Here is an 18,077-nt window from a genome sequence, read left to right on the forward strand (position 1 = left end):
CAATCTCTTATTTTCCGTTAAAATACTAAATATTTAAAATAAATGAAGATCTAAAATCAGTAATTTAAACAAATAAAATTGAGTTGTGAGAAAAACATAAGATCTATTTTAAGCGCTTGAGTCATTTTACAACCTAGTTTGATACACGTGTATGGATATGTTATGGCACAACTTTAAATACGGAAACATCTATCCCCGCTTTTCAGTGCCACATCAAATGTCTTACATTGAATTATATTGAGAAAAAAATAGCGTTTTTGAATTCGTATCGGCTTCGAATTGATTGCATACATGTTAACAACGTAAATAGATTTCCAACCATTTTTTGAGGGGAAAAATATACCTATGGGAATTTTTTTTTATTATAAGGCGTCAAGTTTAGTCTGCAGTGGTTCTCAGTCATGAGTCAGAGCTGGATAATACAGGTATATAAAAGGGTGATATTATGTTGGGGACATTTCAATCATTCTTTTATCTTCTATTTGACTGGACTACAAAATTCAAGTATGGATACAACAACAAAACTGTTAACTGGACACAGATTTATGGATAAGTAAGATTCTTATTATTATTACTATTGTTGTTGTCGTTGTTGTTGCTGCTGCTGTTGTTGTTGGAGTTCTTATTGTGAAGTTTTAGTAACGTTATAGTAGTAGCTGGATGAGGAGATGGGGCAGTATTGTCGTTCTCTGTTGTCGTCTATACTTTTGTCAATCAATTATTTGCTCATTTGTCAAAACATACATTACTGACAGGTATACCAATGCCACAGTATTACATGAAGAAGCATTCTTAACGGTACGCCTTATGCCTGCTTGTAACTATGAATAAAGGCAGTAATTCCCAACCCCCGGGGCGCGACCCAAATATGGACGTTCTGAAGGGTCGCTGGGATTATTTTTTTTTTTGAGGGTTGCAAAACTTATCGTAACGTAGAAATGGGGTCGTGAGGCTCAGAATATTTTTTTTTATGGGTCGCGACCGAGAAAGGTTCGGAGCAACTGAATTAAGGTTACAAAGGTGCTAACCTGATTTCAGGCATGTAGTAATGCAGTACTATTATCCCAACGTTAGTAATGGTGTGTGTGTGTGTGTGTGTGCATTCACAAAAATATTTAGTTACGTTGCCTTGGTGCTAACCGTGTGCAAGATGGAGTTATTCTTTTTAAACCACCCTTGTGATATCTGAGATGGGGTCAAAGATCATATGTGAAAACAGTTTAAATTAGAATAACATTTTCAAATACTCTCCGACCGAAACTTTATCTATGCAGCTATAGAGGATAGATATAAAGTATTTAAAGGAGTTTACACTATGACTCTGCGTCACTGTCGGGAGGTGGGGATGAGCGGAAGGAGACAGTAGTGTGACGAGTATGAAGAGGTATGGTGTTGCTGGTGGCAGTTCGAGAAATATTGGGGGAGGCAGGGGTAGGGGTGAGTGGGCGTAAACAAGTAGGCGAGAGATCTGCGGGATGAAAACAATTTGTACGGGCCAAAACCCTAGAAAGCTGAATTCTAAGTGGTTCAAGGGAATAATTTTAACCATCTAACTGTAAAGAAAGTTTATTCTAGGAAATGTTTCGGTTGTTGTACTCATTTTAAAGGGGGGGGGGGGCGAATCGCCACTGGTTGCTCTGAATTTCGTTTGTTTCTTTTTTAAGTCTTGTACCACAGCGTTTGTAATAGTTAATATAAAGGTTCCAAAAATAGTGTTAGTTGGGGGGGGGGGGGGGCGGCGCCATTCTGGGCAGTAACGACAGTGTAAACGTTATAGTGACATAGGCAAAAGAGATGATTATCTAAGCTAACCAGCATGAATCGTATCCACTGAGTTATTTGCACGAGTCGTATCCACTGAGTTATTTGCATTTTCTTATCATTTCAGTGATTTCCTATTTAAAATTATACTGGTGGGTGATGCAGGGGTAGGAAAATCATGTCTTCTCCTTCGATTTTCGGTGAGAAAATTTACAAATCTTATAAATAATGATTTAGCTGAAAATATTGGCTAAGTTATGATTTATAAAATGCATATACATTATTCCTTTTAGTTTATGTTGATTACAGTTGTAACAATCTATGCTAAATAGACGTCTGGGCGAAGCCGTAACGTGGTCTTCAGTAAGAGGACATCATGAAACGGAGAAAACCACCGACCTTCGATGAACGGTCACTGATAATCCTTACACGTGCTGAAACCGAGAATTGAACTCGAGACAGGAGACATGTGAAGCAGTTTTCATTACACTATCCATTTTCCCCACCCCCAGTTTTATGCAGATGATTTTGACATTTAATTTATAATCTCCGCTAAGTTTTGTAAACATATATTCATACAACAATATAAAATTAACTCAAACCTTATACTTTGCCATAGAGCTTTTGCAGCCTTTTGATTGGTCATACATGTAATTGTAAATTTAAAAACAAAATTTAATAAATAAACAAATAAGACAAATTCAAATGTACGAGGTTGGACAACCCATTCATATATCTAATAGTTCATGTATTGTTAAGTTCAAAATGATATACTGAAATACTTTCGTAGGGCAAAAATTGATACCACTTGTACCGTCACATTGGTGATATCACTCTGGGACAACTTTTGTTTCCCATTAAGGAAATATATCTGTCATTAGGTATGTTATTAAAATCTGTAATTCCATATTATGATTGATTTTGATTTTTCTTCTTATGCCATCTCTCTCTCTCTCTCTCTCTCTCTCTCTCTCTCTCTCTCTCTCAGGATGAACAGATCTTGAATGTGTCAAGACTGTAGACCCTCTACTATATATGTACTTTACCAGTAGAGAGCCGCCATTAACAATCCTCCAAAACCAACTCCAACGAACAAAAATTAAGCTTTTAACTTTAAGTAATAACTTTAAATTATTGTTCGTCCACGTGACTCCTGCAGATTATTTATGAATGAAATTACATGAACTCTGATAGTCAATATCTTGTCTCCTATCGCATTTTACATTCTACAACAAACGGAAAAGTTTTAGGGGAAAAAAAGAAGAAAATTATTGATTAAATATAGTAATAAAATTGTTTTAGTATTAACCAACTATACCTCTTAAGACGGCCATAATCATGTTTGAGGACGATGGAGAAATCTGGTTTTGACGATTGATCTGACGATTGATGATTGTAAACCGAAATTAAGTGACAATGGAAATTCAGGCGCATCGTCTGTTAACGAACTTGACTGCAAGCTTGTCAAAGTCAAAACTTCACGTCTGAATGCAGAAATGAACAAAGTAAAGAACCGAAAACCACGCAATTAAATCAACAATCATTTAAATCTTTTATTTCTAGATGTTACCCTCCTAAATCTATTGGGAGTGATCGTTCTGTGATGTTTCTCGTGTACACCCCACAAATGTTCACTGTAAGCCAGAAATGTCTTAATGAAGATAAAAAATCTCTTCGCTTTTATTTTAAAATTTAAAAACAGTCATTCATTTGATAAAACACATAATTTGAAGCATAACTTGTAGAAGCTAAAGTTGTAAAAAGTCGCTGTCCTAAAATTATTTAAATTTTTTATTGATACAGTAATGCATCCGTTAATCATATTGGAACAGAATGAAGAAAAACAAAACATGAAAATCAACGGTTTTTGCCGTTTGAAAACATAATTAAAAGAAAGCCTTCGTTTTTTATAGTAAATATAAGGAAATATTTTACTCTTGATGTGGAAACATTTTGTGTTGCCTTATATCTACTCAACAAACGTATATATCCTCTAAGTATCGTACACTATGCAGCCAACGTTCCATCTGAAGAGACAATATGACAGCTCACTTGTTTTATGATCCTCTGAATGAAATGTAAAACTATGGACATATGTCATTCGCATCCACGTGCTTTCACTCTCATTCACTTGAAACCTCATTGGTGTTATATATTTCTTTTCCTAAAGTGTGTTTTCTATTTTTAGGATGACATCTTTTCCGAAACATACATCAGCACCATCGGTGTAGACTTTGTAAGTACAAATGTATAGATCTTTACGTCTACAAAAAATAATAGATAGATGGATTAACAAATAAATAAAGTGAAATTAATAAAGTCAGAAAGCTTTCAATGCCCAAATGTTCCGATGACATTCTAAAATTGTGCCGATGTTAACCAAACAAAACCGAATTGCATATATATATATATATATATATATATATATATATATATATATATATATATATATATATATATATATAAGAGAGAGAGATATTTATAATATTTATTGGCCCTTTTCACAGAAAAACTACTTTTCTCACATCATTTTTTTACATGATAAAATGTGTATTTGTTTCAGTAATGTAGGCCACCGCACAATATTATGAAACATATTTACAGTATTCAAATACATCGAGGGGGCGAATGACATAGTCAGCCATGTACAAAATATGTTTAAAATTGGAGGGATAATGTCTCTGTTGTTGCTTTTCGTAACATTCACAATCTTGTCGATATCGATCAAAGACAAATCCATTGATAAATATTTAACTCGCAGTTCAGTAAATCCTGGACAACAAAAGATGATACGATATTCTATATCATGAACAGATTATATCTTCATATTGTTTTTTTTTCTTCAGTATCTTCCATAATTTGCTTTTATGTCTTACAGCCTCCTCCTCACACATTCCCCTTCTAAATTTGCACCCAAAAAACATATTGTAAATAGGCTGATCGAAACAAAACAAATATTCATCAACACGTAAATTCCTGCCGACTGGTTTTGGATTTATATCTGTACGTCTCATTTTCGGCAGACAATTCATCATAACCTGATGATACCAGATCTCATCTGAGCAAACACTTGTGGGCATCATTAGATCAATTTTAAACATTGGCTGAAGAGCCATATATATATGAAAGCTGTGTTTTAAGAACAGTGCTTTGGCAATCGTCTTTCAGACATTTGTAATACCTTTAAATAATATTGTATCGACTTGAAAATACATAAAGACTTAAAAAAGTACAACCTAGTCATCGTCTAACAAAGGATTTACTACTTTGGCAATTTCAGAAGTTTTTTACAAACGAAGTTATAAGCCATTTCAAATAAAGGGTTTCAGAAAATCCCCAAGCTTCAAAAGCATATGGCTTAAATATTTGATAAAGAATATTTACATATAAACTTCCGAATCTTATTAGTCTGTTTTTGAAGAGATGAATACCGTATCGGTCTGTCCCCACTATTATAAAGTTTTGATATTTCGCGCCTTCCATCTCTTGGTGAAATCACAACCCGTAGATACCTGTAATACGAGGCAACCTTCTAAGTATGATTTTCAAAATTCCATTTTTCATACCGTCGGGGATACTCACCAGTTTGGATGTTTAAAACTCAGTTTTATCAAGATTCACACTGAGGCCCAATGTTCACAATATTATTTGAGTTTGCCTAATACACGTTACATTTCTATGTGTGCAAACAATATTAGGTCACATGCATAAAGAGAAATAAATAATTTAATGTTTTTTCTATATTAACATCCTTATTTCCTTTAGAAACTGTATTCTATGAATCATTAAAACAGAGCGAGATCATAGCTGACAAAATGCAGCCTTGTTTAACACCTGTTGCACAACTGGAGACGTCAGCTAAACTATTGAAAGCTCTTGCTTATGATTTGACACCTGCATATCTAGCCTGTAACGTTTTTAGCATTCTTTGTACCTAACATTCACATGCTTAATTTATAATACATTTCTGTTGATTAAAAATTTTTGTTTCATAAAAGTAATAAAAGTACAATCTAAGGTTCCAGTTACACTCTTCAATCATTCCAAATAAGTGTACATATGACAAAGATGAGGTCTTCAGTGCTATAACCTTTTGTGAAATCTAGCATACTCTTCACCTACCTTATTGCTGTTTTCTACTCGTTGTAAACGCCATCAGTATTTAGGAAATCATGAAGCATTAAGCAGGTTGTTAAATAAACATGTGTACAAAGTGTTACAATTAAGAGAAATGCTGATATATATACAGATTCTGTTCTCAAACTATATATCTTACTTCGTCTGCAACTTTTAGAAATCCACAAAGTAAGCCATCACACCGAGGAGTGTTGACGAACCGTAAATCGATGGTTTTTATAACCTTTTATTCGCTGAATTCTGTCAAGTTCATCATATGAAACTTAATTGCAAGATATAAATAAAATGTATCGCTTTTTTTCTGGTTTCAATTCCAACAAATCCTAAAATCCTTTAGAACATTTATCTCTTAAGATAATTACTAATTTATTTTGCAATTATTTTCATATTGACATTTTTGGTTCGTCAGAAAACTTCCTGTACATGATTGTAGTATGTAATATACATCTAAATTGTTTGCTAATATGTTCATGTGAAACAGCCTGAGGGCTTTCACTGTCATTCATTAAGCATACCGTATTGACAATATATATCAAACCACTCCTGTTTATGTACTCGTATTCAAGTACTGAAGTGACTGTTCTTGTCATCCTTTTTGTGCCGGTTTTATTTGCAGCTGATACAAGTTTTACTCTAGATTCTAAAGCTCTGTCAACGTTCTTGTTTTCTATCTGTTCACAATACTGTTCGCATAAAAAAAGATGCAAAAGATGTGAAATTCCCAACATAATAAGTTATCTACGTATATTTCAATCACTTAACTTATCCATTTATATATCACAGTAAGGTTAAAAATACAATTTTTTTTAAACTTTATTTACAAGCCTCGTGTTGTTTTCGTTCTTCTAGTTCGAATACAACTGGTTTGGTTTCTGCAAACACGTGAATGGCTGATCAAACCAGTCTCTGCTCTGAACTGTCTGTGACACACTTGACATGTGATGCCCCTTGGATTTGCTTGATCAATAGACGAATTGCTGTACTTCTGAGATTTCCTATATGCGCGTTTCTGCATTGCCTCTGCAATTCTTTTCTGTTCTTGGTCTGTATCTCTAGTATGTGGTCAATCGTCCTTTCCTGACGTCAAACTGGCTACTGACAGAAAGAAGTGGACGATGGACGCATCGTTGTTCTCCCGAGATATAGTCCCTTGAGTCCACTCTGACTGGAAGAGTTCAGCAAGTTTCTGTACCATATGTGAGTCTCCGGCACTGTAAAGTTCTGCTGGCGCAGCATCTACTCCGGGTGCTTTGTCATTCGACAGCAGGTCAGTTGCTTTCACAATTTCATTCAGCATTGGAAGATCAGCAATTGTTATGTTGATTTCCACTAGAGGCACTCGATCAGTTGCCTCGTGTCTGATGGCCGGCTGATAAAGTTATCTGTCCATCTTGTAGATATTTTGGTCAGTGAGTAGAGTGGCGTTGTCAGCAGTCAGTATTTGAGATCCTCCTGATGCCTGTCGCGCGTAGATTGGTTTAAAGTATCAGCATTATACACATAGTTGTTGGAGATAGGTACATTGCTATATGTTTGCTTTTGCTGCTGATCATCATTGTCTATATGGAATCTAACCCAGGACCAAAAAGGAGAAGTTGTACAGAACGGCACACTAATTACATGTGTTATGTATATTTGATTGAATTTATATCTGATTTAATTTATATTTACTTTTAATTTTATTGCTTGTTTGTCAGCTTTAAAAGTTTTATTCTATTACATGCTATTATAATATAATCTTCTTTACGTGATTTGGATTTTTTTTCCCTCAAAATAGTTTGACCTTGACTGTTCATTTGTAAACACTTAAAAGTGACATAGTTCCCGACCTTAATTCAAAGTAGTAATAGTCACGTGAACAAGTTCTTTTTTAAATTTATTCTTATTGTGGGAATAATAAGGGTGAGATCGAGGATGTATTGGATACGTGACTCGTCTTGTAAATAATTTGTAGTGAAGTAAACAACTTTTTTAAAAATTGTATTCTTAGAGTAAAGTGATTGGTTTTTGTCATAGCCACGTTGAGAAGACGCGATGTAAACATGATCACGTGACCCTCATCCGGGCATCTGTTTTGCGCAGTATTCGGGTTTTATACTGATGTTCATAGAGAATTTAGTCAGTCTGGGATTAAAACACTTGATGTCAAGTCGTTTTCTTCTTTTGTAGTCAGTTTTCGAGTTTATATGTTAATTTTCTTCAGATTATTTGGAGTCTAAACGATTAATTCGTTTCTCTGAAAATATTTGAGTGCTGTACAGAATTCTTGAACAAAAACATTTCTGAAAATTTTTATTCGGATTTACAACACCAGAGTGTTAGTTCTTGTGTTTCTACAAGGAACTGCAGACGACAGCACTGTACAGGATACAACATTAGGCATCGCCTTCCATTTTGGATTCTTCGTCGGGACTCGAACTTGAATTTGTTAGAAAATTTCATTATTAGGACTTCTAAAATTTAATTTGTGGATTATTCCTGGATTATTTTTGGATTTGATTCTTAAAACTTTAAGTTCTTATGTTTTGTTCATATTTTTGCAAAGTTTTTCCAGGGAAAAAAATAATTTGTTAAATTTTTCAAAGCTTATTGTTTTCACTCTTTCTTGTGTTACTGTTTATTCGAGCCTAAACAGGTAACATACGACATGTGTGGTAATAAAGGCAGAACTCAGAGACATTTCAGATATAGAGGTGTCTCTATAAAGACTTTAAGCTTGCCGTCACTACATTGCTTTGTAAACAAAATCAGGATCCACAGGAATAATTCTCTGTTGGAAAATCAGTTGTGACAAGGATCTCACCGTGTCAAACATCAAATATCCAAGATTATGTAGACACACAACCAATGCACTTTATACGAAACTGAATCTAATTATGGCAATATGATGCAAATCAATCTAGAAATTTGGAATGAAATCTACAAATTATAGATATATGAACAAATTAGTCGATTGAAACCTCACGTTGTGCCAACAAAAGACGTGTGAAAGACAATACAGAGCTGAAAGCAAATGTCAGTTTTGAACCGAAAAATGAAAGAAAATTAAGAAAAAATAGTCAAACCTTTGGCACAGTCTCTCCAAGAGCATTTTGAATTGCATCTATTAAAGAAGAAACTGAAAGAAGACGCCGGACTTATTATCAGTAATAAACTGAAATCGATGGTTTCAATATATCAGCTGAAACAGCCCACATACTCCGTGGCCAGAAAGTACTTTCTTTTTCCATTCAGGAAGCATATCTGCCGTTTTATACGTTCTTCAGACCTGTATTTCCAAATTTATGCATGTTTTGCTTCATCTTCTCCTTCTCTCTCTCTCTCTCTCTCGCACACACACACACACACACACACACACATTTCCATTGTCTCTCCACATCAGAATGACCCTCTAATATACAAGTACGTAATTAATGAAAAGGCGCCGTCAAGAGTGCATATAAATGAACCCCAAACAACAGAAAGTAGGATTCGACTAATACTGTTTTCAGAATTATTTTCTACATGAATCATGCTAATTGTCAGTAACTAAACTCTCTCTCTCTCTCTCTCTCTCTCTCTCTCTCTCTCTCTCTTGCTATCAGATGCTATCAGATATTCTGTTTCACCATTACAACATCGTATGTTTTACACTCAACGTCAAATGATACACATTTTAAAAAAATCCTCTACGTCACATATTGTAATAAAATTAATTAAGTAGCAATTTTAGCTGTCATCACAATCATAATCGTGTCTGAAAACTATAGAGAAATCAGGCATTGATTAGTGTCGATTGCGATACAAAAATTAAGTACAGTCGAAATTAGGGTAAGAGTCACTTACTGAAATAGACTGCAAACAAACCAATACACAAAATTTCACGTCCAGTGTAAAGATGAACAAAAACGTCTGTCCAAATCCTTTCAAGTAATATCACAATCATTAATATATGTTGTTTACTTATGTTAAGTTTGAATCCTGCTGGAGAATGGTGTTATGTTGCTAAAGCACCCATACTCCAGCAATGTTGTTCGCAATGTTGTCTGTATCAATCCGCGCTAGAAATTTGTTAACAAAAATATTTTTTAAAAAATTGATAATTTTCACGTGCAAATATCATTAATTTGACAAAATATGCAAAATGAGACATTATATGTACAATATAAATTTCCCTGTCCTAAAAATTATTGTAAACGTTTGGAACTTCTTTCTAACGATGTAGTAGTACTGGAGCCGCTAATCGCATCGACACAAAATGGAGAAACAAATCTATGCAAATCGAAGGTTTCTGATTTTAAACAAATACATAATAAAAAACAAATCTACTTTTTCGAGTAGATATAAGAAATATGTCACTGGTAAATTGGAAAAACGTTTGCCACTTGTGACAATACAATATCTCCACTCGTGAAGCGGACCCTTATATCTAGTCAAACACGTAGATCTGTCCTTCCCACACATAAATCAATAAATATAAATATAAATAAATATACAAACAAAACAATTGGAATTTAGCTTCTAATCTAAATTTTATCGTACTCGCCCCATTATTATATATTTTTTATTTGCTCTTGTTTTCAGAAAATAAGAACTATCGAACTGGATGGGAAAATTATAAAACTTAACATGGTAAGTAAAACTCTCTCTCTCTCTCTCTCTCTCTCTCTCTCTCTCTCAGGAGACGTTTGAAGCAGACATACTAGCTACTGAGGGTCTGACTTCGTAATGGTCATCTGCACGGATTTTGTATCTCATACTATAAGACTTGATACATCTATTATGACGCTTTCTATTAAAATATCAACTAAATTTTGTTCTGCGAGTGTTCGTTTTACGACATATGCTCACTGTAGAATGAATGAAATCTATGGGAAACGCATAACTGAAAAGAGACCGCCGAAAAGCTGAGAGGCTTCGGCTTTCCACCAGACTCACTATATTCATAAGCAAATCTAGGAGGCAGCTAAGAAGAACGTCACAAACATAGTCAATGCAGCAAAATCACCCCACTACACTACTAAGATCAACGAATAGTTTCAGCTGCAAAGATTTTTTCGAGATTACTAACAAGCTAATGTCAAGGAACAAATATACACCACTTCCAACTACCTTCTCTCTAGTCGACCTTCTGGACCTGTTTGCAAATTTCGTCCGTGACAAAGTACAAACCATTAGAGATTAGCTTGACAACACAATTTCAGTTGACTCGTCGTCACCATACAGCTGGGATACAGAATTTCAGCGGCAACCATTATCAGTATTTGAACCTGTCTCTGTGGATTTAGTACGTACAATTTTGATGAAGAGTGCACCAAAGTCATATGAACTTGATCCAATTCCAACATCACTGTTGTTTGAATACTTAGATCCAAAATTGTCTTCACTAACTGATGTTATTAATACCTCTCTCTTATCCGGGGAATTCCCATCATTTTTCAAAACCGCCTTGTATGTTCATTAGTACTTTCAAGACTGGACTATTATAACTCAGTTCTGTCTGGTTCATCTCAATATCTACTTCAGAAACTTCAAAAAGTTCCAAACACAGCTGCTCTGATCATACTTAGAGTACCACGATCAGAGCACACCTCCCCGCTGCTCTGTACCCTACACTGGCTATCCGTTCGATCCAGAATCAAACATAAAATTTGTTCTCTGTGCTACGTTTCACTGACGGACTCCAGTCCAACATAATTTCCGTCAACACCCATGTGTACACACCAGCAAGATACTTGCGCTCCTCTTCGGACAATCGTATACTCATTATTCCGACTACAAAAAACGAGGTCATATGGGCAACGTTCTTTTGCATACCAGGGCACAGCAACGTGGAATGAATTGCCCACTGAACTTAGACACAAAGAGACAGTGATCCCATTCAAGAGTGCTCTTACAACTCACTTATTTCGTCTGCAAGAACAAACATAAAGACCTAATATTGTTCCCTACCTTAAATATTTACAGCATGTTTTTATGTTTTCTGATTTCATGGTGTTTGTTTTCTGTAATAATATCATTATATATGTTTTTATGTTATAGGTGTTGTCTAATGTTGTAAAGCGCTAAGAGCTTCTAAAGATTAGGCGCTATACAAAGTCCTCATTATTATTATTATTATTATTGGATCACTTTTTTGTTATTTAGCTTGGAATTTTTCGAAAACTTTTCTTCATAATTTGTTAAAATCTAACATGGTATATAAATGTCCTTTTTTTCTTCTATTGATGCAAGAAAAGCCATTGACTACTAGTCTTGTTTTCTATCGATGCAAGAAAAGTCTTTGACTACTAGTCTTGTTTTCTTCATGTGAGAAGTGGTTCAGTGTTAGACAATCTGATGAAATCAGATTTATACTGTCCTACGTGAAGATCTGACAGCGACCGCTTATGAGTCATGTTCAGGCGACATATGTTATTACAATAATCGCTAACTTTATCAGCAATTCAGATAAAGTCATATCTTCGCCTTTAGGAGAGAGAACAGCATGGATGAAGAGCATCAAAGTCTGCCGAACGATCCGATTGTTTCTTCTTCTGAAAGCTGCATTACCATTGGCTAATTCAAAAGTTACCAGAACATGACCCCTATTCGGTCGCTGTCAGATCTTCACATAGCACAGTAGAAGTCTGATTTTAATAAGAATGAGTGTTAGACACCTTAAAGCGTGACGTGATGATCATATAGTGGTGCATTCGCTTCTACCGAAATACGATGGATGGGAAATTTTAATCCGAATACTTTTGAGAAAAAAAAATCATATTCTAGTTGCAGATTGGCGCTACTTTACACAAATACCGTACACCGTAGTTTTAAGGAAAATGTCGATAACCCGATTTTAAGGGAGGATATCATTAATACTTTTGACTACCTTAAAAATACACACACATTATAGTACAGTCTCTCAAGTTTAAGTCTATGTAAAATTGACCGAAACACAGTTAGTTGAAATCGAAGCAACATAAATTAAATATTTAGAATGTAGGGACATATCGATGTCAATAGCTGGTACAGCAAATATGAATGATCTTAAAGTCTGACCTTGAGACTGTGAGAGAATATTCGTGTACGTTAAGACAGTTGGATTGCTTCCCGGCGCGAGGAAGGAAGGACTAAAGTATAGCAAAAATCGAAGTCATGTCAATTACATCAAGTTTAGTAATGTGTAGTAAAAAGCAACACAACATCAACAACAAACTAGCAAGTGAACACGTGCTCCGGAGAGCAATTAGGAATACCATTATACTGTAATTGATAATAAGGAAACGTTTTGCAGGACACAGTATATTAGACTAACCGGCTTAGTCATCATGTTGATTAAATTTTAGTGAACTTTGTAAGGCCTCCGAAAGAAATTCTTATTTCCTAATATTTTTTAAATACTGTTAAATCATAACCCACCTTCACTTTTTCTACCAATAGACCAATTATTTGAAAGGATTTCAGAATTACGTTGGATTATATATAATAAATGTAAAGAGAGACATATAGACAAAGCAAGTTTACACCGTAATCTAGACAAATGTTTACTGTGTCTGCGTTTTTTCTGGTGCTGTTAATGCTTTCAAAGAACCCCAGTGTATGATTATTTGGATTCAAGTCATTCAAAGAAAGGATGTCAATGTGTGAAACTGGCACACGTATGATCAGCTATCCTTAAAACTGGCTGATATTGTGTCCGTGCTATTATTATTATTATTATTACTTACTTACTTACTTACTTACAGTGGGACACGGCCGGGCAGGACAGATTTAAAACTATCACGACTCAGTTTTACAGAGGGGCGAGCGGAATTCTCCTTGTTTTTGACGTCACGGATATGGTAAGTTTTATGAGAGAGAGAGAGAGAGAGAGATTACCCAGATAAATGTGGCAGGAATGGGTGTAAATTGAAAATATTAAGCATGCATATTATATATACAAAGGCACATAACCGAAACACATATACAAAGGAACAAACCGAACATATTAAAGGAATGCTCGCTTTCATTTTCGATATTAAACTGAATATTAAAAAGGGTTTACATACATTGTGGATAAAACATATTGTTTGTTATTGTCATCTAGTGTAAACTATAACCAATTATTGCATCCATCGTTCCATCCGTTAATATATTGACTTATCGATCGATTGATTGATGTAAACCATTTGCTTACTTAATCAGCAACGGAAACTTCAAAATTTGCGTACAGCATATACGAGAAGCACCGTGAACACACACACACACACACACACACACACACACACGTGTGTGTGTGTGTGTGTGTGTGTGTGTGTGTGATGTCAACAGCCCGTTAATAGAGTGTTAATCATTTTTTTCTTCATTTTTGGCAGACTTCATTTGAGAATCTAAAGACGTGGAGACAAGAGATAGACAAGTACGCTGATGAAAAGTGTATTCGAATGATTGTGGGTAACAAGGCCGATCTGACCAGCAAAAGAGTCATTGACTACAAGACTGCTAAGGTAAGTATTCGGATATTTATGCCGATTTTATGCATTGTTATTTTTTCAAACAGGAAAATTACTTCGCAATAATTCGCTCAAAATAACTGCCAGTGTTTCAGATCAATATTTATTACTAACGTATTCAAATGTACTTCTCTCAAGCTAAATTTTCTAAATATATTGCCAACGGAAGTAAGTCTTACAGACATAGAACTTCATGAAGATTGTTCTACACATTAAAGCATACTTTTCAGGCCAGATTGTAACCCCAGAACTTTTTAGGCCATATTTTATTCCCACTATATTAGATTAGCTTTAAATTATCTTTGACATTTTGGCAATTTTGTTAAACGTGTATCCATGTGCCATTTATATTGTATGCGCTAACTTTAGCGTAACTTTATTATGTCATTTTCATCTTTGAAACGAAAATGTGAATGTCATTGAACGTTATCCACTCCCTTTCTCTTTCCGTTTGTAATCAGGCCTTCGCTGATCAGTATAACTTTGCTTACACGGAAACCAGTGCCAAGACAGCCGCCAATGTAGAACAGACCTTCATGACAATGACGGCAGAACTCAAAACACAAGCAGAAGCCATGAAACTCCAGACAGCAAATCCCGATGCCGCCATTTCTATTGGGAAAACTGCAAAGGTTTACGACAAGGGACCTTGCTGCTAAACGTCTCAAACAACTTTGTACAATTGTGACAAGGTTAAGTTTTTATGAGAATTTAGACTGTCAGTGGACATCTTCTGGGAACGGAAGTCTGCTGGCCAAAAAAAATGTCATACTACTATTAGGCCTGTAAAGAAATACGGCTAAACTAGTATATCAAGGCCAGTCAGGAACTACTCGCAACAAATGTATGAGATGGTCTTTATGTACAGGTAGATGTGCTAATGTTTGAGTTGGACTCATTTTACCGTACTCTGATACGCAAGTGGCTACTTTATAAGGCTGACCACCACATTCGGTTTAATTGTATGTAAAATAGTGCATACCATAAGTTCATAAATTGTTAGCTTGTGTTAAAATATGTCGCAATTTGAAATGATATGGGTAACAAAACAAAAAAAAAAACAACGTTCAGATAAGCTGTATGAAATCTTACATGATCTAGGTAAGTCAGAGATATGTTATGTTGCTGATAGTGGTGTTCAAAAAAGCAACAACAAAAAGCACCACACAAACAGCAATTCAATACTTTGGGATATTAAGTTGTCTGTCCAGTTTAAATAAAACATACTGGGTACCAGAAATCAAAGATGTTAATAGTCAGAAATACTGTGATAATTATGCTATTGTATGCTGAATTTTTGTATTGAGATGTAATTTTCGGTTTTCCCTATTGTACTGTTCAAAATGATTTCATACCTAAATAATAAAAATATATGTGTGTGTGTGTGTGTGTGTGTGTGTAATGGCAGCGTACATGTTTTATGTAAATAGCACATTATCAAATATGAAGGTATGTAACTTGTTAAATTGTTTGACTAGAGTTGTGTCCGATAGTTCAGTGTATTGTTTCTTCCTATCCAATAAATATTCGTTGGATCCATATGTGTTCAGTGTTGGACACTAGATTAAGATTCAAATTTATTTTTTATATTTAACGCATTTAAATGATGCATAATGTTATGTGACCGTTTACAAAAATGTTTCTCTGGATAACTGAAATTGTATGCTGTTGTAAAGAACTTACTTCATTCAATCTAAAGCGTATATGCTAAACTTCCTTACGTTTCTGTATATCTACTGTTTTGAGTATGTTGATGTTCTTATCTGCTGTTTTAAGTGTGTTAATGTTCTTATCTACTGTTTTTAGTATGTTAATATTCTTTTCTACTTTTTTGAGAGTGTTAATGTTATTATCTATTCTTCTGAGTGTGTGATGTTCTTGCCTAGAAATTTGAGTGTGTTATGTTCTTGTCTAGAACTTTCAGTGTGTTAACGTTCTTGTCTAGAGCTTTGAGTGTGTTAATGTTCTTGTCTAGAGCTTTGAGTGTGTTAATGTTCTTGTCTAGAGCTTTGAGTGTGTTACTGTTCTTTGCAAATTCTACACGATCATACCAATGACTTCTCATAATACTCCATGTCATTTGCTTATTTCGAAACATAATCATTTAATTGTAATTCCATTTCTAAAATAAACAAAAAAATTATTTTACCTATGCATTGAGCTTGTTTTGAATGATAAGAAATAATATTGCACACACATACAGACACACACACACACACAACTTCTTAATGACGCAGGCTCACTCTCTGCTTACCTGTGTAGGAGCTGAGCAGTTGTGGGTTGGATGACAGAGGTTATGTATATTTAATTTATATTATTTGTTGGCTTTCTCAATGATTTTACGATATGTATATCTGTGATTTGTACTTGACCTTGTCCAGCATCAAGTTCATGGTGTACCTGACCAGTAACATTTATTTTGTAAAGAAGATGATACATAGTTAAATATTTCTCTATGATTCTGGATTAAATATTCAAAACATTCCGAATGGTAAACATGCTTATAGTCTTAAATCTGATCCTAAAAACTTCTGGAATGGAAAACTTCATTAAGTTGACAGAGTATTTCCAGAAAATGGTAGTTGTGACCTAGGTCAAGCAGAGGAGTATATAGTCTTATCCTCTTGAAAAATTACTCGTTCTTGCCTTAAAATCTGAATCAGAATGAGTGTTACTGTTGTGTTCAGTTTTTAGCATTGGTGGATTTATTTATTCAAATTATTATTAATTGGAATTACAGAGTGCTCAATAATATTCTTAGACTGGTACATTTATTTGGAATCATAGTGAATTCATACAAGAACATTTTATATTATGTTGATGTGATGCATCAAAGGACTATTAATACATCGCCACATTACAAGCTATTGGCACATTAACACGTTCGAGATTAAATTCACATCAGCACATTGAATATCGGAATTTATTTGGAATACCACTGGAATTCAGTTGGGACTTCATACATTTGGAATTGTGATATAATATTTTGGACTATCTGAGATTTAATTCACAATACTGTATTTTTTAAATAAAAATTCACCTTGTATTCTATGGAAATAAATCATCTGTTGAATTTTACAAAACTGTTATTTAGTTTTAAACCATAGCGTCATAACATTCCACCAACCTCTTCCACTGATTATATAAAAACACAGATCCATCTATCTATCTATGCATGTGGTAGTATAAATGTACATTTATTTAACTCTTTTTGAATCCAGTTTAGATTTCCTAATGATTTTGGCATGTGCCTAAATGTAGACCCTACTTTGTATACACCATAAACGGTATTAGTTTATTTCCTATCACAAACCGTGAAACACTCGTATGTGTCATTTAACATTTCTTACCTGGATCAAAGCCTTGTTTCTCAGAAAAGTGCAAAATTAGTAATTCATGCATGAGCCGTATATGTGTGTGTGCCTGTCTGTGTGTGTATATGCGCGAGAGTGACAGACGGAGAGAGACAGAGAGATAGACAGAGACAGAGAGAAAGAGAGAGAGAGAGACAGGGAGATTCTTTTGATATTTCATTTTTATTAATTTCGGTGAGTAATCTAATGATAAGTTTTTATAGCATTTTTCATTGTTTGCCTCCCCCCATTAAATTGTACATTTTTTATAATAATTTATACCAATATTAATATTTATTCCATATTTATCTAATTTCTATTGCATTTAAACAAAGGTTTTGCTCACTGTTAAAAAGAGGCTTGATTAAATGAT

General features: G+C 34.5%; 1 protein-coding gene across 1 annotated transcript; it reads left to right on the forward strand.

The window, feature by feature from the left end:
- The first annotated feature begins 422 nt into the window (after positions 1-422).
- On the forward strand, positions 423-16,499 carry LOC149804587 (ras-related protein ORAB-1-like). Its single transcript, XM_089941966.1, has 7 exons — positions 423-553; positions 1,889-1,961; positions 3,950-3,997; positions 10,462-10,509; positions 13,605-13,700; positions 14,214-14,345; positions 14,813-16,499. The coding sequence occupies exons 1-7, from the start codon at positions 507-509 to the stop codon at positions 15,008-15,010; spliced, it is 642 nt and encodes a 213-aa protein (XP_089798092.1). The 5' UTR covers positions 423-506; the 3' UTR covers positions 15,011-16,499.
- Positions 16,500-18,077: the final 1,578 nt, after the last annotated feature.

This window comes from Sinohyriopsis cumingii, chromosome 2, assembly GCF_028554795.1.
Source record: "Sinohyriopsis cumingii isolate HCF-2022 chromosome 2, ASM2855479v2, whole genome shotgun sequence".
Taxonomy (NCBI): domain Eukaryota; kingdom Metazoa; phylum Mollusca; class Bivalvia; order Unionida; family Unionidae; genus Sinohyriopsis; species Sinohyriopsis cumingii.